A 26,219-nucleotide genomic window follows, 5' to 3' on the forward strand; every position below is an offset into this window, starting at 1 on the left:
CCAAAACTGAATGCGGCACTCGGGCTGCAAGAGGTCTGACACCGCTGTGCTCTTCACTTCTTTCTCAGTCTCAGTTCTTTACCTCTAAAATATCAATGGGTTGTCTTTGCCCAGGTCCTCCTTCAGCTCTGCTGGCTGGCTTTGAGGTTGCGTGTTAGAATCCCTGGTCTGTAGTAAGTCAGTGTCTTTGAACGTGCAAGCTTCCCCGATGCTCATGAGGTTCATCTGAGCTGGTTCCCAAAGCCTGGCTCTTCTCCAGGTGCCGGCGCTCACAATGGTGTGACAGACAGATGGCTGCCAGGGAACGCGCCTCCTCTGTAGTGGCCCCCATCTGTGGGATGCCCTCCCCAAGGAGACCCGACATTGAGGTGCCAGGTTAAGGCCTTCCTCTCCCAACAGGCATTTAATCTTTCATCTCGTGCTCGTATTATTCATTTTGCTCCTGGCTCTTTGATCTTTTTAATGTTATATTATTTTGTTATTTTTATGGTTCTGTTCAGGGGTGTTGGTATCCCCGAATCTTATTTCACAGGACCCCGAATCTATTCCACAGAGCCCCAAGTGTCCATTTGTGCCAATAGAAGGTGTGTGTTTTTTCTTTGCTTAATTGCCGGGGTTGCAGCTGGGGAGGGAAGCGTCCAGTGGAGGCTGGTGGCTCCAATGTCAGTGGGGCGGTGAAGCCACTCTGGGTTTTAGCCAGAACAAGTCAGAACTCTAAAGGAGCTATCCTTGGATAGCTTCAGTTTCATTGCCCCACTGACATCAGAGCCACCAGCCTCCACTGGAAGGATCAACTCTCCCCTCCCCGCATTTGCAGCACCACCAAAAAATTCTTCCCCTGCATGGCAACTGAGCTTATTTTTATTTTATTTTTTAAAAAACCCTTTTTCCATTGGTTTGGGATGATCGGTGGCAGGGTGCAAATTAACTGAAGAATTTGTTTTATTTGAATTTATTTGGATGACTAATTAATTGGCTGCCTTTGAAATATAAATAAATCTTTGCAATTATTTCTCAGTTTGCATCTGTAGATAGCATGTGCAGATTTGTGCCCTATGGACCTAGGCCCTGAATCTTTTTTAAGTGCCTAGCAACACCCCTGGTTGTATTGTTTTGGTTGGGGGGGGGGCGGTATTATTGTAAAGCTCCCCAAGGACATCTGCCAGTTGGGCGGGAAGTAGTCTGCTGTTCCTCGATGTTCCTGGTGTCAAAAATGTTGTACTCCTTCAGCAAAAGGAGTAACAGTAACATGCACTTTCTCTCTCTCTCTCTCTCTCTCTCTCTCTCTCTCTCTCTCACACACACACACACACACACACACACACACACGTATGCTCTGTCCATTTCACCCCCACCCCCATGTGTTTTTACCACTCTCCAGAGACAAACGCTTTCTTAGCTCCAGCTCATGGAGAATGTCTTTAAATATTGGCTGGCTCCTCTTCGGAGCACTTTTCTTGGCTGATGTTCCAAACTTTTCCTGTCCTGGTCTCCCAATATCTATAAGTAAATATACATGCTCTGGATTCACTACAGAAAATGGAATGCGTCCTCCAGCATTCTTTCTCTTGAACCACTTGCAGGGAAGACCTAATTTTCTCTCATTTTTCAAAGGTGTGGCACTTAGCGGCTGTTGTTCCCTGCAGTAACTCTTTGCCTTTGTGCTTGTGCTGCATACAGAAAAACAGCTTCAGCTGATTTCTTTAGGCTGTGATCCGATGCACATTTACAAGGGAGTAAGCCCCATTGAACTCAGTGGGCCTTACATTCAAGTAAGCATGCATAGGAGCAGGCTATGAATTGCATACATCTTATATGTGGTTTGTGGACATCCTGTGACATCACTCCAGTGCAGCAGATGGCTAGGCAAGGTCATAAACAGGCAACTGCCAGCTTTAGCCTTTTTTTTGTTTATGTCGCTCATGGATTTCTGTTGGTGAACCTGCCTAGCCATTGGTTGTTCTGCTGTGATGTCACCGAACGTCCACAAACATTCTATGGTTGAGCAGGAAAGGAACAGTCTTGATGAATACGTGAAGCTGCCTTTATATTGAATTAGACAATGAGTTCATCTAGCCCAGTATTATCTACTCGGGCAGCACATCTCACAGGTCAAAGATTTTCCCAGATCTGCTTAACTGGGTATGGGAGATGCTGGGAATCACGCCTCAGTGGTTCTGCTGCCAAAGCAGGTGCTCTGTCACTAAGCTTTGGTCCCTCCCTGGTAAATCTGTGTTGCTGTTTTTAAGTGAGTGCAAGGAAATGAAAGGTTGGTTTGGCTGAGAGAAAAACAGGGCCTAGCTACAAGCGGGTCTTATTATTTATTGAAAGCATTTTATCTTGCTCCTCAGCCAAAAAATGGATCCCAGGGCAGCTTCCATGCAATTGGTAAAAGAAGTCAGTCCCTGCCCTCAGACTTACAGCCAGACACGACACAACACGCAAGGAAAGGCGGATGGGGAGGGAAGAGGAAAAAAGGAAGCCCTCTTTCCGCAGGACTGGTGGAATGATCCTCCTTCCCCTCTCACCTCCCTCTGTCCAGCCTGCTGGAGTGGCAAAGCTTGCTGGGTGACAAGCAGCATGCGAGACTGCGTAGCTGTGGGTCCATCTAGGTCAGCCTGCAGAGGTGTTGGACTACAGCATCCATCATCCCAACCAGTTTGGCAATGCTGGGAGTTGCAGTCCAGCACATCTGGAAGGTGCTGGGTTGAGGAAGGCTGGCCTAGAGAGCAGAAGTGAGGAGGCTGGAGATATTCACGTCGAGCCTGAGGGCAGGAGGGGCTTTATGCCGTCGATGGCCAGCAGTGCAGAGAGGGGAAGAGGAGTCCGTTTCATGCGCCTCTCAAAAGAGTCAGCCAGGTCTTTAGGTGTGGGTCTCCCGGATCTGTAGGATGCCCTTACCCTCCCAGAGCCACTGGGGGCAGTGTGTGGGTCATATCTAAAAATACACACCGATAGGTCTTGGGAGGGCCGGGCAAGGCTGTGTGTTAATTTTAGACGAGCAGATTTCTTTTTCCTCCCCCCCCACCCCCCGAATGTTGCTGCAGAACTGCTGTAGGCCAGCCGGCCAAATCATCACACTTTGATTTGGCCTTTGGGACATTTTTGGGGAGCAGAGCAAAAATAAACGATTCCAAGAACGGGAGGTCCTAAGTTGAGGAGTGGTGGCTAAGGATTTGGCCGTGGCAAATGAGGAGTGGCGCCAAGATGAATTATCAAGTAATTGTTCTGTTGGAGAGAGGAGCATTCTTGTTTTGTTAATAGCACCATGGCCCGTTCCTTTCTTGACATTCTAAACCAGTCTTCCCCGACCTGGTGACCTCCACATGTGTGGGGCTACACCTTCCATCATTCCCAGTCAGTGGCCAGTTGAGGAAGGCTGTTGGAAGCCCACTGCAAGCCAGAGGCTCAGGCTGCGTATGTCCCCTGGCATGATCAGCGCTAACACTGCTTGCCACTGAGCTTCTGGGCCCAGTTCACAGTGCCAGTTCTCACCGTTTAACACCTTTCATGGCTTGGGGGCTAGCGTATCTCCAAGCTTCAACCCAGCTCCTGGAGAAATCCAAGACGGCTCTGCTGGCCAGCGGTAGGGATGTTGGAGAAATCTGCAACACACTCAGATGAGTTTGGATTTCTATGAATCTGACCTGCACATTCTGCAGCTGACCAGCTTTTTCCAAGTTGTGTGGCCTTTTCAGACTTCCGGACCATTTTTTTTAAAAAAAATTGTGGGGAATTTGCGCAAATGCACATTAGCGCTAATGCTCACTTGCATGTCAGCACAAGTGCGCATTTGCAAACAGGAACAAAATTCTCATACATCCCTGGGGGGGGGAAATGATTCTGTCATTGGGCGGACAAGAGAACGAAAGATACCTGACAATCCACAAAACACAGACAGAATGGATTTAACAAAATCCAGACATCCCTGGCCAGAGGTTCCCCACCCATGGCCTAGGGGGCCCCCAGCTCTGGCAAAGCACTAGTCATGTGAGACTGGGCATGCACACGCCTGAGTCACCCCTACAGAAAAGGTGGTCACTGAGCACTGGTGCCTGAATCGATCGCACACCTTGAGCAATCGGGTGACCTGAGATCAAGTGATGGATGTTGCATGTGAGTACCAGGTCTTTCAGGAGAGGGCAGCTGATAGATGAAGTGGTGGTTTGGGCCGAGGGAGAGCTGAACGTGTCACCATGGGTTGGGGGAGGCTGTCTCCTCTCTCGTACGGAGTGTCCTGAGAAACTGCAAAGTCTACTCTTTTTTAAAAAGAAAATTATTTAGTTTTGACTGGTGTGATCTCTCCCCCCCACCCCGTCCTGCACCTCGTTCGAATGAGCCAAGGCTTGGCTTGCCAGTCTTGGTGTGGTGTCTGTGCTGGAGAGTCGCCGGAAAAGCCGATAAGGCTCCCAGGACAGGACTCTTTGTGCTTATCTCGGCAGAGCACACGGGCTGCCGAGAGTGCATCCTTTTCCTGTCCTGGGATCAGGAGATGTAAACTGACCATCTCCCGACAGCCGGGACTTCAAACAGGGGGCCGTAACATCTGCAGGGCAGGAGCCTTCTCCACACGGCTTCAGGGGCTGGAGAGGCGAAAGTGGGTCACTCCTTGTTTAGGAAGCAAGGCTGTTTGTTTCGGGGGGGGGGGGTTGTTTTGTTTTTTCATCCCATGAAAATTTCTGATAGCGGCTGGCCCATTCAAAAACTTCTGCTTGAATCTTTTCTTTTAAACCAGTGTGAATTCAACACGCCCCTCCAGTTTGTTTGCTTAAGACGTATCCCAGAAGGGAAAGTCTTCCCTTTTTTGCATTTCTTTTCTTTTGTCTGGTCTGTTCTCTTCAGGTCAGAATGTATTTAAATTAGACCTTGAGAAGGAAATTTGATTTCGTGGAGAGTTCTTGCAGGAACAAGCCACATAAAGGGATGTTTGGCCACAGTGTCATTTTTGTGTCCACATTCCTAGCGTTGAGGGAGGAGATAGTCGAAGCGACCGCCAGGAATGTGCTGTGGGAGAGGGCAAGGAGAAGCAATCACCAAGGCAGTGTGTGCTTGGTGCACAACATCTGCCCCTGCCTTACATTGGCGCAGAACCTTGGCCCATTTCGCTCAGGGCTGTCGACTTTGATGGGTCTCTCCGGGGTCACAGGCAAAGTCATCTTTATGACAGATGGGCTGCCTTAGATGACCCAGCACTGGATTTGGATATTCTGCATGCAAGGTGTGTGCTGTACCACTAGACCCTGAAGCACAGTGGCAGGGGGGTTGAACATCAGGCCCGTGGGCCAGATCTGGCCTGCCTGAGGTCCTAATGCCCTTTCTCTGAGCTCTGATCATTTGGTGGTTGTCCAGCTTTCGCACAGCTTTCTTCCCCCATTCTAAAAGGTCGAAATGCCTCTCCTAAGGCTTAGTTAGTGGCAGGAAGAGCTTCAAGCTAAAATAGGCTGATGTTTTAGTGCCACCTTCTTTGCCTTTGATCCTTCTCCCTTCTGCCCTGCCCACCACTGGTCTGCGGCCCCCGAAAGCGTCTCCAAAATGGAATCTGCTCTCAGGCTGAAAGAAGTCCAGTGCCCCTGCCCTGTGGCTCGTTGACTTTAGAATTCCAAAGTGACACATGAGCCCTGTTGTCATCTACAGGGTTGAACGCATGGAGTGCCTTCTGCTGAGTCAGACCCTTGGTCCATCTAGCCTCATATTGCCTACTTTGACTAGCAGCCACCCTTTGGGGCCTTGGATGTTGCGAGAGGCCCTGCCTTTCAGTGGACCTGTTGGGCACTGAATTTGGAACTGTGTCCTTCACATCTGACCTATGAACGCTCAGCATCAGCTGCTTCTTACTTTCTTTGGAGCTCTCTGCAGCCTCGTGTCCAGGGGTCTTTCTCAGCCCTTTCTCAGCCACCTGGAGAAGCTTAACAGTGGAATCACGGCTTTTTGCCGCTGCTGCTATGCTGCCAGATTTCAGCAGCAAATTTGATACCGCTGGCAGAGCGGGACAGGGCGCACATGGCCCATGTATTGCCCACCCCTGATGTGGCAGGTGAAGGGAACAACCTTTTTCTGTGTGAGATGCTACTGCAGCTTTCCCCAACCTGACACCCTTCAGATGTGTTGCTGACTGGGCGATGCTGGGAGTTGTAGTCCAACACATCTGGAAGGCGCCAGGTTGGGGTGAAATGGGCGAATCATCTCTGCTCCACCAACTAGCTTGTTTTCTTTACCTGAACAGGTGTGTCTGTGGCTCAGAGAACCAAGAGAGAAACCTGTTGCCATATGGACAGACCCCACTCAGCACCAGATTTATCCATCCAGCTGAGTGTTCATTAATTATGAGTAGTGGTGCCCAAAACATCCCCCCAAGCCAGATAACACAAAGTTGGCCCCATGAAATGTATATTTATTGCTCAAAGAGTATTGGGGAATAACAAACCTTGGTAATGATGAAACAAGCAAGACACATCATATACATAACAGAAGGGTTGGAAGCATAATAGAAATAGTGGCTAGCATATTTCTCAGTAAAATTAAAGTTTAAGTTCTCATTCCTCTCAACCAACAAAACAGTCACCATGGTGATCTTATATTTACCTGTCTGGCAGGCATGTTAGATAGGTTAGGTAATGACGTTTCATAGGCTTCTTGTTCTCTTAGGATCGCTGTGCTTAAGCATGTTAAAATCTCAGTCTTTATAACATTCTTCCTAACGTTAGCTCAGGCCCTTTATCTTATACAAAAATTTATGGAGCTTGAGTCAGACAGGAGCTTCAGACTTAAGAGTGCAATCCTACACATGTTTTGACAGAGAAAGTCCTACAACTCCCAGCATTCCCCAGCCAACCATGCTGGGAGCTGTAGGACTTTCCCTGTTGAAAAAGTCACAATTCCTATACCTAACTGTGGGAGCACTTTCCCCCGACATGGACAGGTTTACAGCTCACTTCAGGAGCATTTCTGTGAAGGCCCATCTTCTTCTGTGTTAAAGAACTTTTCTCTTTTTCCAAGAACTCACTTTGCACCTGTGACAAGTTCCTTGTGATTTCCTCCCCCCCCCCCCCCCGCCGCCACTTTGGCCACCTGGCCATGACATTTCTGCCTACAGGCCGGAACCACAGACTCACCCAGTGATTTTAGCGTGCTCAACATGCAGCAGCTGTAACCCCTAAACTTGGCCCCATTGCTAAGGGTTCATCTCTTGCATTCATCCTGTATGTGGATGGTAGGAGGTCTGAGCAAATGGTGAGAACCAAGTCAGTTTCAAAGTGGGGTGGAGTTGACCTACTGTAAATTTTCTCTTGTGTATGCATTAAAAATTTCAGGGCATCTTCCTCTCCTTAAAAGTGTGGCTGTTTAGATCCAGTTTATAGAATTGGCTGAAAGCATAATAAAGCTTTTCCTGGACTGTACCACTTTTGTTTGGGTGTGGAAAGTTTGCATGTTTGAATGCTCCCCTATGTTGAAAACTCCCTGCCAATGGAAAGGTAGTGTGTCAGAGAGACAGGGTGCCACCTTCCTTGTCCCTGCACTGTTCATTTTTAGGGTGGGGGCTCCCTCAAGGGGGAGCACTGAAACACTCCTCCTCCGTTTATTGGCATGCTGTTTTTCCACAAGACCGTGCCGTAAGCTGCTCAAATGAACATTAAAAAACACACACAAAAGGAACCATTGCGAAATTCAGCAGCAGCAACCCAAAAAGAAAAGCTTGATTTTCTGCCCTTTCCCACTAACAAAATCACAGCTTGCCAACTTCCCTCTGTTTAAGAAAGTTATCGCAAGAAGCCATCCGAAGAATCCAGCGACTGTTTGTTGTCGAGCAGCGCCACTTCTGTCATGCCACACGGAGACGGCTTTGCCCAAGAATAATTTATAGGCTGTTGGGTTTAATTTGGCTTCCTTCCCAAAGGGCTAAGTCTTTCTAGTCACTTCTGGTATTTCATTACTCTGGGGGATTGGAGAAGAGGCCTGAGGCTATGCGGCTGACACTTGATCTGCTGAGTGGTCCCAGTTTTGGGGAAGGACCATAGCTCAGTGGAAGAGCGCACACTTTGCATGCAGGACCACCTGGTTCGCTCCCTGGGATTTCTACATAAAGGGATCACGGAGCAGATGGGAAGCCCTTTTCTTCCTGCCCAAGTAGTGCATTCAGTGCTGTCAAGCCTTTCTTTGAGTGAATGGAGCTTTGGAGTTAAGGTTGCGGATGATTCAGCCCAAATAGCTCAAGTAGTTACAACCAAACAAGAAATTTGAGGGTGTTTCATTAGCTGGGTTTGACTGAGCCCCAAGAAAGTGCAGCTAAGGTCCTAACTCAGCCTTCTTTATCTTGGTGTATAAAGATACACCAAGAGAGCTCTGCTGTCATCTCTGAAGCTTACCCGTGGCTGGGGTTTGGAGGCCCACCCAGACTTACCAGTAGTATCCTTCTGTTGCCTGTGGCTGGGCAGTGACACAACGGGAAAGATGCTTCCTTCTCCATCAGGTCTCCTGTGCCAGCATCTCTCTCCCTTAGGCACACGGTGGGCCAACCTTCCGCAGGCTGGGGCTTTCCAGATGTGTGGGACTACAGCTCCCATCATCCCCAGCTAGCATGCCCAACAGCCGTGCTGGCTGGATCCTGATAGGAGTTGCAGTCCCACACACCTGGAGGGCACTGGTTGGGAAAGGCTGCTGTAGCCTCTTTCCTTTACAAATCATTCATAACGATTACGTGATCGATCTTCTGCTGCCATATGCCAGAGGTGCAGAACCTCAGGCACAGGGAACAAATCTGGTCCTCTCTGGCTCTCTGGGGTTTGCTAGATGGCCATGCCCCTTTCCCCTCCCCCTCCCCCCAGCCACAAGTTGTTTGATGGTTTCCTGGCTTTTGTGAAGTCCCACTCCCGCCCGGCCCTTCTAAAAGGTTGAAAGGCCTCTCCTAAGGTTCAGTTATGCATGTGTAAACAGAAAAAAGTCTTCTAACTCCCAGCCAGCATAGCTGGCTGTGGAATGCTGGGAGTTGGAGGGCTTTTTTCTGTCTAAACATGCATAGGATTGCGCCTTTAAGCTAAAATAGGCCGGTATTTGGGGTGTGGTCCCCCTACTACCACCACTGAAATGCGGCCCCCGAGAGTTCCTCCGAAATGGAATTCCACCCTCAGGCTGCAAGAGGTTCACCCTATAAAGAGCATCCATTCCAGCAGCTTTTCTGGCAGTCCCCCAACGCAGCTGTCTGTGGAGTAACCTGATGGTTTAATAGGAAACATCCTTATTTCAGCTCAGGGTATCGGTCCATCCAGCCCAGTTCTGTCTCCTCTGACTGGCAGCAGCAATCCAGGGTCCCCAGGAGAGGCCTTTCCCCAACACCTGTGACCTGATCCTTTTTTTCTTTTCTTTTTTGTTAACTGGAGCTGCTGGGGAATGAACCGGGGCCTTCTACATACAAAGCACTGAGATATGGGAAAACAACAGGCCAAGAGTGCCAGTGGGCACAGCTTGGAATTGCGTTCCTTGTGAGTAACACATGATGGATGTCTGCATCTAAGCTGTTGATGGCTCACCGTTGTAGGGGCAGGCAAGCTGGTGTTCTCCAGATGCTTTGGACGACAGTTCCCATAAGGCTCAGGTCGCAGGTCAGCCAGTGGTCAGGGATTCTAGTCCAGAACAGTTGCAAGCCACCAAATTGCTGATCTCTGGGTTCACAGGCTAGAGGCAGCCAAGCTTAGCACTGCAGGGCAGAGTTGAAAAGTTGCCCGGGCATGGCTTCACCCTTTCAGAAGCTAGCGTCCCACGAAACTACATGTCCCAGCATGCTCTTGTCTTGAAGAAAGGCGATCTGCTTGACTCAGGTTTACTCCGCGCTCTGTTGGGACCTGCCGGCTCCCCTGCTGAGCCGGGCCTCTGCGCCAGGAGCTGCAGCTTCCTCTTGGCAGGGACACCTGCCGTGCCTTTCTGTGGGGAAAGTGTGAGGGATTGCCCCCTCCCCTGTGGAGTTCGTCCTTTAAGAACAGAATGTTATAGCTTTGGGTGCCTGTTCTTCCTGGCACTACTGGAGTCTGTCCTAAAAGACAGATCTGCTGCTTGACCTCATAGCCATCCAGTGAAGTTAACCGGCTCGCAGTTCAGGGCAAAGAAAGAAAAAAAAAATACTCTGGTACTCACGGCCACCACATGTAGGGATGGCCCCTGCCTTTGCTGGCTGTTCAGCAAATCCATTGAGGATCGGGTGGTATTTAGTGTGTTTAAAACAAAACGGCATTGTGAAGAGCTCCAAAAGGATCTCTACAAACTGGGAGAATGGGCATCCAAATGGCAAATGCAGTTCAGTGTAAGCAAGTGTAAAGTGATGCACGTTGGGGCAAAAAATCCCAACTTCAAGTATAGCCTGATGGGATCTGAGCTAGTGGTGGACAGCTCAGTGGAGATGTCAACCCAGTGTGCGGCCGCTGTAAACAAGACAAACACCACGTTGGACATAATTAGAAAGGGATTGAGAATAAAATTGCCAATATCATACTGCCCCTATACAAATCTATGGTGCGGCCACACTTGAAATACTGTGTCCAGGTCTGGTCCCCACACCTAAAAAGTGAAATTGTAGAGCTGGAAAATTGCAGAAAAGGGCAACTAAAATGAGCAAGGAGCTGGAACAAGTCCCAACAGCTGGAATTGTACAGCTTGGAAAAAAGGAGGGTAAGGGGAGAATCATAGAATAATAGAGTAGTAGGGTTGGAAGGGGCCTACAAGGCCATCGAGTCCAACCCCCTGCTCAATGCAGGAATCCAAGTCAGAGCATCCCTGTAGATGGCTGTCCAGCCTCGTCTTGAACGCCTCCAGTGTGGGAGAGCCCACCACCTCCCTAGGGAATTGGTTCCATTGTCGTATTGCTCTAACAGTCAGGAAGTTTTTCCTGATGTTCAGCCAGAATCTGGCTTCCTGTAACCTGAGCCCATTATTCCGTGTCCTGCACTCTGGGATGTTCAAGAAGAGATCCTGGCCTTCCTCTCTGGGACAACCTTTCAGGGACTTGAAGAGCGCTATCATATCTCCCCTCAGTCTTCTCTTCTCAAGGCTAAACATGCCCAATTCTTTCAGGCTCTCTTCATAGGGCTTTGTTTCCAGTCCCCTCATCATCTTTGTTGCCTTCCTCTGAACCTTCTCCAGTTTGTCCGCATCCTTCTTAAAGTGTGGTGTCCAGAACTGTACACAGTACTCCAGATGAGGCCTAACCAGTGCTGAGTAGAGGGGAACTAGTACTTCCCAGGATTTGGAAGCTATGCTTCTATTAATGCAGCCCAAAAGAGCATTTGCCTTTTTTGCAGCCACATCACATTGTTGGCTCATATTCAGCTTGTGATCGACAACAATTCCAAGATCCTTCTCACTTGTAGTGTTGTTGAGCCACGTATCCCCCATCTTGTAACTGTGCATTTGGTTTCTTTTTCCTAGGTGCAGAACTTGGCATTTATCCCTATTAAATGGCCTTCTGTTTTTTTCTGCCCAGCGCTCCAGTCTATCAAGATCACTTTGAATTTTGTTTGTCTTCCAAAGTATTAGCTATCCCGCCCAATTTTGTATCATCTGCAGATTTGATCAGCATTCCCTGTACCTCCTCCTCCAAGTCATTAATAAAAATGTTGAAGAGCAGTGGGCCCAGGACTGAGCCCTGCGGTACCCCACTCGTTACCTCTCCCCAGCTTGAGAAGGTCCCATTGATAAGCACTCTTTGAGTCCGATTCTGTAGCCAACTGTGGATCCACCGGATTGTTGTTTAATCTAGCCCACTTTGAGCTAGTTTGCTCATCAGGATATCATGGGGCACTTTGTCGAAAGCTTTGCTGAAGTCGAGGTATATGATGTCTACAGCATTCCCACGGTCCACAAGGGAGGTTACTTGATCAAAAAAATGAGATCAGATTCGTCTGGCAGGACTTGTTTTTGACAACTCCATGGTAGACATGGAGACATGGTAGAGGTCTACAAAATTATGTATGATGTGGAGAATGGGCATAGGGAGACATTTTTCTCCCCCTCTGAAAATACTAGAACCCGGGGTCATCCTATGAAGCTGATTGGTGGGATATTCAGGACAGCAAGCACATCATTAAAACTATGGAACTGACTATCACAAGATGTAGTGATGGCCAACAATTTGGATGGCCTTAAAAGGGGGTTGGACAAATTCCTGGAGGAAAAGGCTATCAATGGCTACTAGTCTTGATGGCTATGTTCTACCTCCAGTACCAGAGGCAGTGAGCCTGTGTACACCAGTTCCTGGGGAACATGGGTAGGAGGGTGCTGTTGCACTCATGCCCTGTTTGTGGGTTCCTGGTTGACAGCTGGTTGGCCAGTGTGTGAACAGAATTCTGGACTAGATGGACCCTTGGTCTCATCCAGCATGCTCTATCACTAGCGGTGAGCCATGACGGTTTTGCAGAACCTCCATGTTCAAAGGCAGTGTATATATTTAGTTATTTAAAGAATTTTATTCCTCTCCCCAGCCAAAAAAGACTCCTGGAGCAGTATATAATCAATCAGTGTGAACAAGACCGCCCCTGCCTGCAGGTTTACAATCTGAAAAAGACACCACACACAAGAAAAAAAGAATGGGGAGAGAGGAGGAAAAGATTAAGTAGTCTTTCCGCAGGGCTGGTTGCATGGCCCTCCTTCCCCTCTCATCCCCCAGGGTTGTAGGGGACATCCATTTGGAAGAGGCCCTGATGTTCCCCGCACCTGCTCTTGTCTCCCTGGCTCCTCCTTCCTTCCCGCAGGGTGAATGATGATACTTTTGCACACTATGATACTTTTGCACACTGATACTGAATGATACTTTTGCGCACTAGCAGTGGAGGCTGGTGGCTCCAATGTCAGTGGGGCGGTGAACCTGCCCTGGGTTTCAGTCAGAACTCTAAAGGGGCTGTCCATGGTACAGAGCTATCCCTTTGAAAGAGATGAGGGCGCTTCGTCACGCAGTGCCTAGAGAAAAAAATGGAACTCACTTCCACAAAATGTAGTCATGGCCTTTAGCTTAGATCAGCCTTCCGCAACCTGGTGGCCTCCAGATGGGTTGGACAACAACTCCCATAATTCCCAGCCATCATGTCCAATGGCTGGGAATTATGGGAGTGGCAGTCCAACACATCTGGAGGCCACCAGGTTGGGGGAAGCTGGCTATTACTTGAAAAGCAACCTAAACAGATTGCCGGCAGAAGATAGGTCTGTCCCTGGCCACATGCGACTTCCAGGTTCAGAGGCTGCTGGAGAGAGCGCTGTTGCCCTCTCAGACACACAGAGAAATGGAAAATGTGTGAATCAGCCTCTGTTCTGGGCTTCCAAGCTCGTGGCCCTTTGCATCTGGACCGCCTTTGATGGGAGGAAGGAAGGACCCGCCGCCGCATTTACGGGCAAGCACTTGGTTGAACGGCAACCTCTGGGGTTTTCTCCCAAGCCCAGCCTCCTCCCGCCCCCCATCTGCACTGCAAAACAGGAAATACCTGTTGCCGCTTCTACTGTGGGACGGGATAGAGTGACACTTCCCCATACAAATCTGGGGTTTTATTCTACTTTTTAATTCTGTCTTGTTCTTCTTCTGTGAACCTTCTTTCTTAAGAGGAAAAAAAATGGACCTTTTGACACACACTGTTAAAGAGAAGATACTGAAAGATTCTTGATTGATTTTACTCCCCTCCAAAATAATTTAATTTGATTCCTTTGCTTCTCCCTTTTTCCCAGCACATTACAAACTGAGGTTCCCATTGTTGCTGATCATTCCCAATTTCAAAAGCACCCTTGGCTTCCTCATCTCTTAGAAGCCCAGCCCTTGGCTTGTTGACACAGCTTCCTTCTGTAATCACTTCTGGAATCCTTTTCCGTCTTCAGGGTTTTTCCAGGCTTCCAGTGATGGCATCACTGTTTCCAAAGAGCTTATCTCAAGAATCTACTTTTACACCCTGTTCTCAACTGTCGACATACGGCTAGCCTGTTTGGGGTCTTTAGTGCATTTTTGGGGTGCTTTACTTTTATTCTTCCTCCCCCTGCCCCTATTTTACAGAGGCCTTATTATTTTCTCCTTTCCTCCACTTTGTTACTGGGTCAACCTTTTCAAATGGATGAGACTATAAAAGGTATTACTTATTGCAGCCCTCCCCCAACCTGGTGCCCTCCACATGTTTTGGACTACAACTCCCAGGATTCCTGACCATTGGCCATGCTTTCTGGGGCTGCACAGAGCCACCACAGCCAGCCCTGAGTGCCTGAGAGTTCGAGAATCACACTACCAGGCTGACCTGAATGCCATCTCTCTGTTTCTCTAAGCTGAGCATGCCAGAAATGTATTTCTTATTGTTCCTCTCTTGCTCTGAGTCATTCTATATTGCAGGGGTGGGGAACCTGTCGTCCTCCAGATGTTTTGGACATCTGGTGCTGGTGCTGATGGGAGTTGGAGTCCAGCAACATCTGGAGGACCACAGGTCCGTCCCTCCCATGGTATGCATACCACTAATCTTGCTTTCCTGTTTCGTTTACTTCGGGATTTGTTTACTTTGGGAATCCTTGGGATATAACTTACAAATTCCAGTTAAGTGGCACAGTCACAATTGATTACAAATCTAATAAAAGGAACAATTCCTTAAATCTGGGGTGGGGAAGGAGATTTCCAATCTCTGGAAATCTGTTTGCCCAGCTTCAGTAATTTTTTTTTATCTGATCTTCCCCTACCCATCCCCTCCAACATTTACTAACTATTCACTAAAGCGGAAAACCCATTCATGTGGAGTGTGAGGAATGGCAAGGGCATGATCCCGCCAAAGTTAAGCATGTTTGATTCCCCTTAATAAGGGAGGAATTTTAAACATGCTTCCATTGAAATTAGTAGGATCGTACTCATTGTTTATTAATTACAATTAGCACTATTTAACCAAAGTTAAGCATTTTGTTGCTGAGCCTTATAAACATGGTGTTGGAGAACATGTAAATCAGGATGGATAGAAAGGAAATAAACATTGAATAGGTTTGGGGAGAGAGGAGAACTGCCCCAATGTGTGAAGCAGAGATGTTTATATATGGTAGGACATGTCCTAGGAAAGAGTGGACCAGTCCTAAGAAATGATTGGAGGGAAATTGGAAAGAGGAGGAGGAAGGCCTGGCTCTAGCTGCATAAAGCCCATTACAGAGAGAAAATGGCAGAGATGTATGTCACCCTGCCATTTCTCATTCCTGAAGTCTCTCCCTCCCCAGTGAACCACTAAAGTCACCCTCTACTGCAATGTGGGCTTCCCATCCCCACCCACAAAAGATTTATTTAGATTGCAATCCACCTTAGTTGCTGGGTCCAGAAGAGACTATGATATCTCTAACAGAAGAGCAAATCTATTAACAACGTTTTATTGTATGGAATTTATACCCTGCCTTTTAACGTCAGCGATAATCCGCATTTAAAATAATCACTCAAAGCAATCAAATACCGCAAAGTACAAAACAGCAGAGCCAAGAGATAACCTCAGCAGCTTAAATACCCTTCAGGGGTTCCTAAATACCATTAAAAGCATGAGAGTACAGGATGGACTAAAAGATCACAAAGATGGTGCCATGACAAAAATGTCTAGGGAGAGAGTTCCACAGTTCAGGTGCCACCACAGAAAAGGCCCTGTCTCCAGTAACCAGCTGCTTCACTTGGAGAAGAGCCTCTGTCAAAGACTTCTGCTGGTAATTCCTGAAGCATTCGAAGTGAGACTAGAAGAACCAAGATGTCTTGGGGTCAGAGGCAGTATGCCTGTGTACACCAGTTGTGGGAACGTGGGCGGGAGGGTGCTGTTGCACTCGTGTCCTGCTTGTGGTTTCCTGGTTGACAGCTGGTTGGCCACTGTGTGAACACAATGCTGGACTAGATGGACCCTGGGTCTGATCCAGCAGGGCTCTTCTTATGTTCTTACGGTGTTCCTGGGGACCCTGTTGGCACACAGTACACCCTGTGGATAGAGCCACCAAGTTGGTGTCCTGCAGATTTGTTCGACCTCAACTTGCAGCATCCCCCAGCTAGCATGTCCAGTCTTCGGCCTATCTGGCTAAAACAATCTCCGGACAGAGCTGGGAAAGGTTTTCCCCATGAGATCTGAGAGAGCCACTGCCAGTCTGGAGAAGGCTGTTCTGTGCTTGATGAAGCAATCATACAAGGGAGCTTCGTAGGTTCATTTGCCTGAACTTGCAAGCCTTCCGCACATGCCAGGCACACCGCAACTGAGCTGCGTGACCTTGGGCGAATCCCCGTCTGTCTCTGTCAGTTCTCCATTGCTAAAAATGGGGCGTTTGCTGCCTGCCTCATAAAGCTGTTGTGAGTGGGGAGAGACCTTGCAACAGTTTCTGTCCTGCAAGGGCAATAAGAAAAATGAATAATGGGACATAGTTCTGATCTTTAAAGACCAGGATAGGAGAGTCAACCGTCTCGTGGGCCTGTAACCCAGGTTCTTCAAGGCTTCCACTTTAGCTGTTGTCATCCCCCCCACCCCCAATTGCCGTTGCAATTACTTTTCTCTGTTAGGCTAAATATGGGTAGTCCACACCGATAGAGACTCTTCCGATGTCAAATGTGCAAAAATCGTTAAACTGTTGGGCCAGCTGGCTTGACTTTTTTGATATCAGCCCAATTACATGCAGTTTACCCATCACGCTGGTGATGAGGACAGTGTTCCAACCTTTCAGATGCTCAGTCGTGCTTTGACTTGATGGGTTGGCTACAGATCGAAACACAGGGATCCTTGTATGGGAAACATGAATCTGATCATCTTTTCTTCTCAGGTTGTAAAACAGGTTCTCTCTCTTCCCCTGTCCTGGTCCTGTGTGTATGTGTGCGGACATGTGTGGTCATCATCATTCCTTCTATTTGCAGTGTTCAGGCTGTGAGTACCATTGTTTATGGAGCCAAAATGGCACACCCAGGCAAAAGTATCGGCAGGCTGTGGAGAACCCCGAGGCGTGCGGAAGTACAACAAAAATCTGTAGGAGAAAAACCTCTCAAGAGGGGGGACCCCTAAAATGGCCAGTGGGGGTGGAGCATGCTCAGTGGGCACAAAATGCTAGCGGGGGGGGTGAGAAAACTGTGGGAGTTGAATTGGAATGGAGTATCATGGAGGAGGGTGTGGCTGGCAGACTGGAACAGTGAGCCTTTTCTTGCAGGCCCCACTTGCCCTCCTTGTTCCTCATGCCACTGTTTATTTGCTTGTCTTTAAAGGAGTACATCCCACATAGCCAGCATGTCCTGAAAAAGAAAAATGTGACGCCTCTTGCAAGCCGAAATACCCCATCACAGAGAAGGCTTCCTGCTCTGTCCCTGCATCATCCATTGCTCAGTCTTTACTGCCTCCCAGTCTGCCTCTGTTGGGGGCTAGGGGAAAGCCATTAGGTGTAATTGGGCCCCACTCCCTCTCTCCCCACTCCAAGACAGTGCATGATTGCCTGCGCTCAAAGGAGACATGGCCAGAACAAGGACTTGCACAGAAATGCACCGCGGGGGGGGGGGGGGCTCCTTGGAGGCTGTGCACTATCCGCCCTAGGAAATTTAGTGAGTGAGTGACATCACTTTGTGGGGGTGAAGCCTCTGGCAGCCAATTGGCTAATGTCACCGAGAAGCAGGGCAGGCCGGGGGTGGGGGGGTGTTCTCAGGCTGCCATTGGCTGAAGCAGCTCAGATCCTAGAGAGGCAGAGCGGGTAGGGGGGCAGAGGAGAGGTGCAGAAATGCACAGGAGTGGGCCTGGGAAAGCAAGAGTTGAGCAAGGGAAAGTAGAAAAGAGCAGACCAAGAAGCTGCAGAAGAGAAGAAAGAGAAGAGGAACAGGCCAGCCCAGAAGGACAATAGATGTAGTGCAAACCTGAGTACAATTGTTTCCAAAGTTGGTGTATTCCCAGCCATCCGGGCAACTGACTCAAACATCACTATCATGCCTTTTTCCTCCTCCCTCCCAATCCCTTTCCTTGTGTCCCGTGTCGGTTTTGGATGGTATGCCTAAGGGCAGGGACTGTCCAATTACTGATTCTTCTAAACCACTTTAGGAGCCTTTCGACTAAAAAGGATTAAAAAATGCTTTCAATAAATAAATAATATACAAACGAAAGAGGGGATGGGGTGATGAAACCATTTGAGACAGGGTGGAGAAGAAGGGGAAACCCAAAGGGAGGCGTCCGGGGAAAGCTATCAAAGTGGGTGAGAAAATAGGCATAGAAGAGTGTTGGACAAGTGAGGAGTAGCAATAACCATCCAAATCTTTGGCTGTAAGGTTCTAGTCCACATCCGCCCCATAGCCAAAGCTCTCTGGGCAGTTCACAAAAAAATATATCAAAACTCAAGTTCCCATATTATCAAAACAATTGTTTGAAACTTTCACAAAAGGAATTTCCAAAAATTAAAGAGAAAAATACGACCGCTATCTCCAAAAATACTGTAGCATAGGCTACTTGACCACAGCAAATTTATTTATTTGTTTGTTTGTTTGTTTATTTATTGCATTTATACCCCGCCTTTTTTCCTCTTGCAAGGAACCCAAGGCGGCTTACATTATCCTCCTCCTCTCCATTTTATCCTCACAACAACAACCCTGTGAGGTGGGTTGGGCTGAGAGTCTGTGACTGGCCCAAAGTCACCCAGTGAGCTTCCATGGCTGAGTGGGGACTAGAACCCGGATCTCCCAGCTCCTAGTCCAACACTCTTGCCACTACACCACACTGGCTCTAATAATACTTCAGTAATAATACTGAAGTCACATTGTATCTACCCAGAATCTGACAAAGGGATCCGGTGTTACATAAAATCCATCAAGGAAAGATTCTTTATTCTATCTAAACTTAGAAGTTGTCAGTTTTGCTAATTTGGCTTTAATACCATAGTTTATTAAACCACTCTGTTAACAAAGGAATGGACCTCTATCCAGTTTCTATTTAGCACTGAACTAAATGTTTGTCATTTTAAAAGTGTATTTCCCGTGTAGTTGTAAATTCAATATTTCAGCATAAACTGGTAACATTAAGCAAGAAAGTCACAATTTAATCAAATTATACACCCCAAAGTATGTTCAATATATTTGATTCCATGCGTCCAGTAATTCTTAATACATAGGCTGACCCACCAGATATGTCTAAAATCGATCTATTCTACACTTTGACCATTTTGAACCACTCAATTTATAGACCCCTTGCATCTTGACAGGAGCCAAATACCATTGATACATACTTTTTCAGTCGCTTTCTTTAATATCCACACAGGGAGAAGCTACTGAAGCTAACATGAACACAGATTTCCACTTTGTATCAGGTAACCAAGTCCCCCTAACCGCTTCCCCTCTCATGTGAAACTGTTCCCCATCTCTGTCTCCAAAGCCATCATTATCATATCAGTTCTGACCTCTGGACAGGGAGCTGCAGCTACTTGTCCCGCTGGGTCAACAAATTATTGATTCGTTTACTACATTTCTATACCACCCAAAAGCCAAAGCTCTCTGGGCAGTTCACAAAAGTTAACACCCAAAAATACAACAAATGCCTCTTTGACTTTCACAGCTGTCAGTTCTGTTCAGTACCTAGCTCTCTGTTGGTGCCAGAGGAGATGATGGTGATGATTATTTATTGAATAGTATTTATGAATCACATTAAAAGAAATTTCTAAGCTATGTCCAAAACAGTCCTGTATACAGTCATAATAAAATACTCTATTACTGTATACTGAAGACAAGATTACTTTTCTGGAATGCTTTTTGGAACAAGTACATTTTCAGTAGGTACCAAAAACCCAGAAAGGTTGACGCCTGTCTAATTTGTACTGGTAGAGAGTTCCAGAGAATTGGCGCTATGATACTAAAGGCCCTGTTCCAAGCCATGATGATGGAGTGGACCTCTGAAATCTGGTGTGCCACCAGGAAGGTATCTCCTGATGAGCACAGCAACTGAGCAAGCCGGTAGGGGATCCAGCAACCTCTTGTATCCTGATCCTGAGTTGTTTAGGACTTTGTAAACAAGTACCAAAACCTAAACCTAGCCTGGTAGCATATAGGCTGCCAACGCAGTTCCCTCAGTGTAAGGAATGTATCAGTGTAATATGCTGGCAGTGACACTAATTTAGGAACCAGTATTGCCACATGGACAACCTGGAGTGTCGATTTGCTGTTAAATTGGCCAACGCAGCTGGCGAGAGGTGGGGGCGGGAGGTAGCACTCAGCCGCTGCCACTGCATGGCAACCAAGGCGGAAAGGGACCCGCTTCCTTCCCAGAAGGTGTCAAGAGGTAGCATCGAAGTGGGGGGGGGGTGCTGCAGGCATGGGGTCCAGACATCAGCAGGCTGCTGGCCCGTCGACAGCCAGGTGCACTGGCTTGGTGCTGATGCAGCCCTGTCTGGAGGGAACGGAGGGGGGAGGGGTCCCCCCCTTGGTCGCCACTTCGCAGTGGCGGCTTAATGCGGTTCTTCCTGCCCAACACCACCCACCACTGGAACCTGGCAGCCATGGTCAGCATGGCCAGCGTTGCTTCTGCCCGGTTTTCAGGGCTTCCTCGGGGCGCCTGTCATGCGAGGCGGTTGGGGAGTGTTCCTGGCACCTACCTGTGTTTTCCAAATGATTAACAGTCCTCCATAAGTGTCCCCGAAACTAAGTGTGCAAGTTTGTTTTAGGCCTGACACTGCCTTTACCTGTCTCCATGCCCCGGTACCTCCGTGTTCAGTGACCCGTGGTTATTAAAATTCCTACCGATACAGGAGTTGCTGGCCAGCGTTCCTGTTTTCAGGCACTGTGATTTTCTCTGTGAACTCCACCATGTAGGCCAGGGCCAGGGCTGCGCGCACCGTCTGATGCTGGCTTGCAGGCAACTTAAAGCTTTGCATTTCTGTTTTTAATATTCTCCCTCCATGCCTCCTTCAGCGACACTCAGTTAGCAGTAATTAACGTGTCTCCGACAGGGTTCACAAAGGAAGTTTGAAAATACACTCCGGTTGGTGAGGTATTGTGGAGGGCTGCGTACAGACAGGTTGCTCGTCCGTGGTGGAGCAGGCCGGGGCGGGGGGGGCTGCTGAGGTAATTGGCTGGAGTCTGGGAGCGGAGACATTTATCATCGTGTAATGTGTGGCGTCAGAAGTATTGTGCAGTCGGAAAGAAAAGTGCAGGCGCGGGGAGGAGATATTTTGCTCCCACCACCACATACCACAATCCAAGAAATACACCCCAGAATTCCTGTTTCTCCCATTGTATAAACCTTTTCGTTCCCTTTCCATTGAAGAAAAAATCCCCCCCAAACGGAATTGCCAAATAATAACTTATAACAAAAATCAATATAAAATACAGAGGGCATGATGCAGCGAGATTTGAGCACGTTTAGCCCAATTGGTTTCAATGGGAGAGGGCAAAGCAGGGGCTTCTCTTCCACTGAATCCTGGGGAACTTAACGGTGCTTGACTCTGGATCAGGAAAGCCCACAATTAAAAACTAAACTAAACAAAATACAACAACTGGGCTCGGGGGGGGGGGGAGCAGCAGCAGCATCCATATCAGTGGAGATGCTTTTGTAGGAAAAGGGTTTCATCAGTCAGAGGAAGAAGGACAAGGAAGTGGCTCGGCAGCTCTCCCTGGGGCAGAGAGTTCCAAAGGGTGGGTGCCACCGCAGGAAAAACCCTGCCCTACATCCCAGCTAATTTCGGTTTCGAGGAGAAGGGTATGTTCTCTGTGGCCCTTTCCTTATGAACAGCAGCTTCCAGGCACTCTTAACTGGGGCACACCTTTGGACTGTGCATTGTGGCACTGAGATCTCAAATACCCCAAATAACCTTTTAGGAATTTGGGGTAAAGTTAGGCCATTATGAAATCACCTGGATCCCAAGCCTGATGTCAGCAGGGATCCAGAGATCCAACCCAACCCGTGGTCTCTCATCTACCATGCCAACAATAGTTTCTCCCTGAATTCCATCTTACCTCTAGTAAGTTTCCCAGTTTCATTTTTCTCAATCTGCCTGATGTGGATCAGGATGCAGATTAGGGATGGGCAAACATGCAGCGTTTGAGCTCGTTACAGCTCTCGGAATTCTTCCTCGAAGCTCGTTTTGCCTCGTTTGCATTCCTGAATTCAAGCATCTTCCCTTTTTCTGATCACAAAAAATGCGCTTTTTTAAAAGGTGCACAATTTTTCCTAATTGAAAGAGTACACATTTTTCAAAATGTGCAGTTTTCTCCATCGAAACTACGTATTTCCCCTCTAAAGTGTGGAAATAACTAAAGCGTGAAAATGCGGATTTGGGGATGATCTGCATAAGTAGAATCAGGGTTGGAAGGGGCCTACAAGACCATCAAGTCCAACCCCCTGCTCAGTGCAGGAAGCCTGATTTCCAGGTGGTCTGTGCACTTTCAAATGTAAACGCAAGTTCAGGAAATTGCAGAGATCTCCCAAGAATTGCATTGCTGCTCACATTCGGGGTTGCAAACGGGACATGTTCCCATGATTCGCAAATGGGAACGAGATTTTCATACCTCCCTAAGGAGGTGGTCTACATCCAGAAGCATGCAGTGTAGGCATGGGAGAAGACCATGATGGGTGCAGGGCTCTGAGGCAGACTTAGTGAGCGCCATGTGCTCGGTAGCCTTCATTGAAGAACTGAGAGAATGTTGGATGTGGCAACTAGTGCGGAGAAGGTGTCCTGCTCCCTTAACTTAGGATGGCCTCCCGCTCTCTTTTGGAAGGCTCACAAGGCATCAAATGGGGATGCGGAATATCCAGATGGGTGGACTAGAACTCTTTCAGTTCCATGCCATGCTGTGAACTCCTTGCTAGCTTAATAAGAACGTGAACCCCTGCTCCTCTGTCAAATGTGATTGTATCCTGTCTTTTGGGGCTCACAGGAGCATTGAATTATTTCACTAATTCATGTCTCACGGCACACATTAGTCTGCCCTTAGAGCCTGCCTTCCTGGCACTACGTTTGGGAATCACTGTGTTAGGTCCTGATCCCAAGGCGATATTGTTGATTAGCAGTACATTGCGAAGGCAGCTTCCTGAGAGCCCTGCACTCCAAAGACCAAGTCCGGAGAAACAAAAATAACTTTGCACTCGAGATTCCATTAGTGTTTCTTGGGGCACTTAAAAGTCTCTGGGTAAGTTCTCCCTAGGAATGCGCCTCTCTCTCTCTCTCTTTTTAAAGCTGAGCTTTCCAGTGTTGAGTATTCCAATCCCTACGTTGGTCTGTGTCCAGCACTTTATCCTGTTTGACCTGTGGATTTTGTCCTCCAGACCCACATCACTTGTGACCCACATCACTTGTGACCCACAAAGCCAAATGCAGCTCATCAGCTATGTGTTGTGGTCTCTCAGGTCTTTGACAACCCCCTCCGTTTTTGCTTTCCCAGACAGGCAGTGGCACCACTAGGCCTGGACCTGGGCCCCAATTCCAGGGCCCCTTAGCTTAGGCAGCACCCAGATGACCAGCCAGAGAGTGGCAGGTGATGAGGTCATCAGGGCAGCAGAAGCACGCTCCAGTTTAATCCCGTGGCCATGATGGCGCCATCACTTACTTGAGTTTATCATGTGCAACTGCACACACTCAGACTGGGTTTTTTATATCCTGGTTGGCAAACCGTTTTATTGTTGTTTTAACATATCAGGAATGTTGAAGCGGTTAAGGATGGAATGGTGGCAAGGGGAGGAAATGTTGGCTGTGTGCTTCACAACTGTAGAAATAAACTTGGACGTCTCAAGGGGACCACATGAGACCAATAACTCCAGCATCTAAAATTGCCTAGCTGCAGCACTGCAAAAGATCTATCAAACCCCCTGGTGGGCTATCACACATTGTTTATCGGGCCACATTCAGTTTGGCAGGCCACAAGTTGTGCTGGACTGTCTTGTTTCAGAAGACTGGACAGGATCATGCCCCATATATGTGTCCTGAAACATTCAAACCCCTTTTCTAGAAACTGTGTGTTCCGTTCACTGACCTGATCTCTACCCCCATCTCCTTCACTTCACAGGTCGATGCTACCAACGCAGACTCCCTGGAGGAAGACCCCAGAGAGGAGAACGAGCCCCCGGAGCATGTGGACACGAGCAATACCGTGACCAGCGCGCTTACCGTGCAGGAATATTTTGCCAAGCGCATGGCAGAACTCAAGAACGCCCAGCATGGGGTCAACAGCATGTCAGCAGATTCTCCTCCAGGGACGGCTGAGAGGTCAGAGTGTTTGGCGTCCCAGTCTAAGAAGAAAAAGAGCCATAATCCTATCGGGCTTGAGAATCAGAGTGGAGGACCAAGGACAACACTTGGCTCGAGTGGAGAAGACGTGGATGAGCTGGACACACAGAAGAAGAAGAGGAGGAAGAAGAAGAAATCTAAGCACCTGGGCAGGGGTGGCAGTCCTATTTGCAATGGGTCCCCAAATGGCACCCAAGAGAGCAGATCCTGTTTTTTTGGAACATCTGATGAAGAAAAGGGTGACTTGGAAGAACCAAGGCTAAAGAAGAAGAACAAGAGAAAGCACAAAAGCCTAGATCAGGATGCAGCTGAGGATGTCGAAAGCACTAAGCCAAAGAAGAAGAAGCACTCCCGTTAACGCCGCTCCCCGGACAGTTTGCATGAGTTGAATTGTTGACCTTTTGGTTGTAAGAATGCATTAGCCAGGTGTCCAAAGGTACCCAGATTCAAGCAAGCCATTATCTGAAACAATCTCGGCCCATATTTGCAGTACCTCCCCCATCCTGGAAAGATCACCAAAAGCCCACAAACGTGGCAGTTGAGGGGGGGGGGGACCACATCCACTCAAACCTAGTTCTGCACTGTGCACTTTTGGTTGATCAGGAGCTGAAGCTGCAGCCCTCAAGCCATTTGCTCTGACATTGCTCCAAAATCAGACCCTTTGTGATGGAGCAGGATATCAGTCAACGATGAAATAGACAAGCAGTTGCTTGGTGAGCATCAGTACTCACAAGCAATCCCCCCGGATCGTAACAGAAAAGTGATGGAACTGGTGCAGCTTGTTGCCTCCAGAAGGCCTCTTCTGCTGATAGGGGGAACAAGAGTCAGCTCTAAGTTTACCCTCTGCTGGTCCCCCTACCTCCCTCAGTGGGCTCTGGCAGGCTTACCTGCCATCGCCACAGGCAGCAGGAGGACTCTGAGCAGCACTGGGCCGGCTGGTTCCAGACACCCTTTAAATTTCCACAATGCACTGGAAGGTGGGCACAGGGTGGTGTCAGCAGGATGCAAGAGTGTCAGGTGTTGATGCCAATCCTGGGATGCACATCGATCAGCCTTCCCCAACCTCTTGTCCTCCAGATGTGTTGGACTACAGCTCCCAGCGTCTTCCAGCTGGTTGGTGCATGCTGGGATTGGTAGTCCAATGCATCTGGAGGGTACCAGGTCGGGGAAGGCAGACCTAGACTCCTTGGTTCTCAAACCACCAACCCTATAAAGCACATTTAATGTCTCTGTGTTTCATTTCTGCAGCTTCCAATGTTTTAGCGGCCTTTTCTCTTAATTATGAAACATGTTGATGTATGACTTTTTTTAGTGGCTTTTCCGGTTTACGTAGATGCCCACAGTGATGTTAAAAGGTTGTGCACCCGCTTGCGGCAGTGGCGGCAGCGATCTTGCAACCAGGATTTCTTGAACAATGTGCCACAGACCCATAGGGCATCTGTAACGGAGCCCCAAATAAATGGCACAGCAGGGATTGGATGGGGAGGGGCAGAGGGGGGGACGTGTGCCTGCTAATTTGTGGTTTGCAGTATCTGCATTCCTTAGATTTTGTGGGCGCTCTTCAAAAGAGCATGGCGGCACAGAGGGCAGGCAGTGAATTACTTTTGGTGAAACGGTGGGTCACTGCCCGTTAATGCATGAATCAAAAGATGCACTTTGACCTTGATTGCTAACTCATGATTGGCTGTTTTGGGGGTTGTGGGTTTCACTCCCCCTTGCAGCCTTCTGAGGAATGAAATAAAACTTTGGGACAGAAGTCTTATTAAATGGAATTGGTGAGTGTCTGAATTCTCTTTTACCCACCCACCCCCTTCCTCTACACTTTGATCTCTCTTTGGTATCTGCGAAGTTTAACACGCAAAACGTAATTATTTTAACAAAGGAGAGTTCCAATCTCGATGGAAAATCAGGTGCCAGACCAAGAAAGTAAACAGATTAAGTATGAATAGGTGTGTAATAAACCTGCTGCTGGTTTGGGAAAGATCAGAAGATCATCTTACTCGTAATCCCTGCACACGCATGGGTACGGTATGCTCTTCTACTTTGATACATGA

The 26,219-nt window shown here is 48.2% G+C and overlaps 1 protein-coding gene across 5 annotated transcripts in view; it reads left to right on the forward strand.

Annotated features, from left to right (window-relative positions):
* The window catches only part of PINX1 (PIN2 (TERF1) interacting telomerase inhibitor 1), a 63,555-nt gene extending 37,611 nt beyond the window's left edge, over positions 1-25,944 (forward strand). For 4 of the 5 annotated variants that reach the window (XM_084829382.1, XM_084829380.1, XM_084829381.1 and 1 more), the window contains exon 7: positions 23,945-25,944. In XM_084829382.1, the coding sequence (XP_084685508.1) occupies positions 23,945-24,523 (579 nt within the window). In that variant the 3' untranslated portion in view covers positions 24,524-25,944. Of the gene's footprint in view, positions 1-19,211; positions 19,261-23,944 lie in introns of all 5 variants that reach the window. The other variant, XM_084829383.1, reaches the window with a different exon arrangement.
* Positions 25,945-26,219: the final 275 nt, after the last annotated feature.

This window comes from Heloderma suspectum, chromosome 1, assembly GCF_057233095.1.
Source record: "Heloderma suspectum isolate Gila_16-S chromosome 1, 16-S_ref, whole genome shotgun sequence".
NCBI lineage: Eukaryota > Metazoa > Chordata > Lepidosauria > Squamata > Helodermatidae > Heloderma > Heloderma suspectum.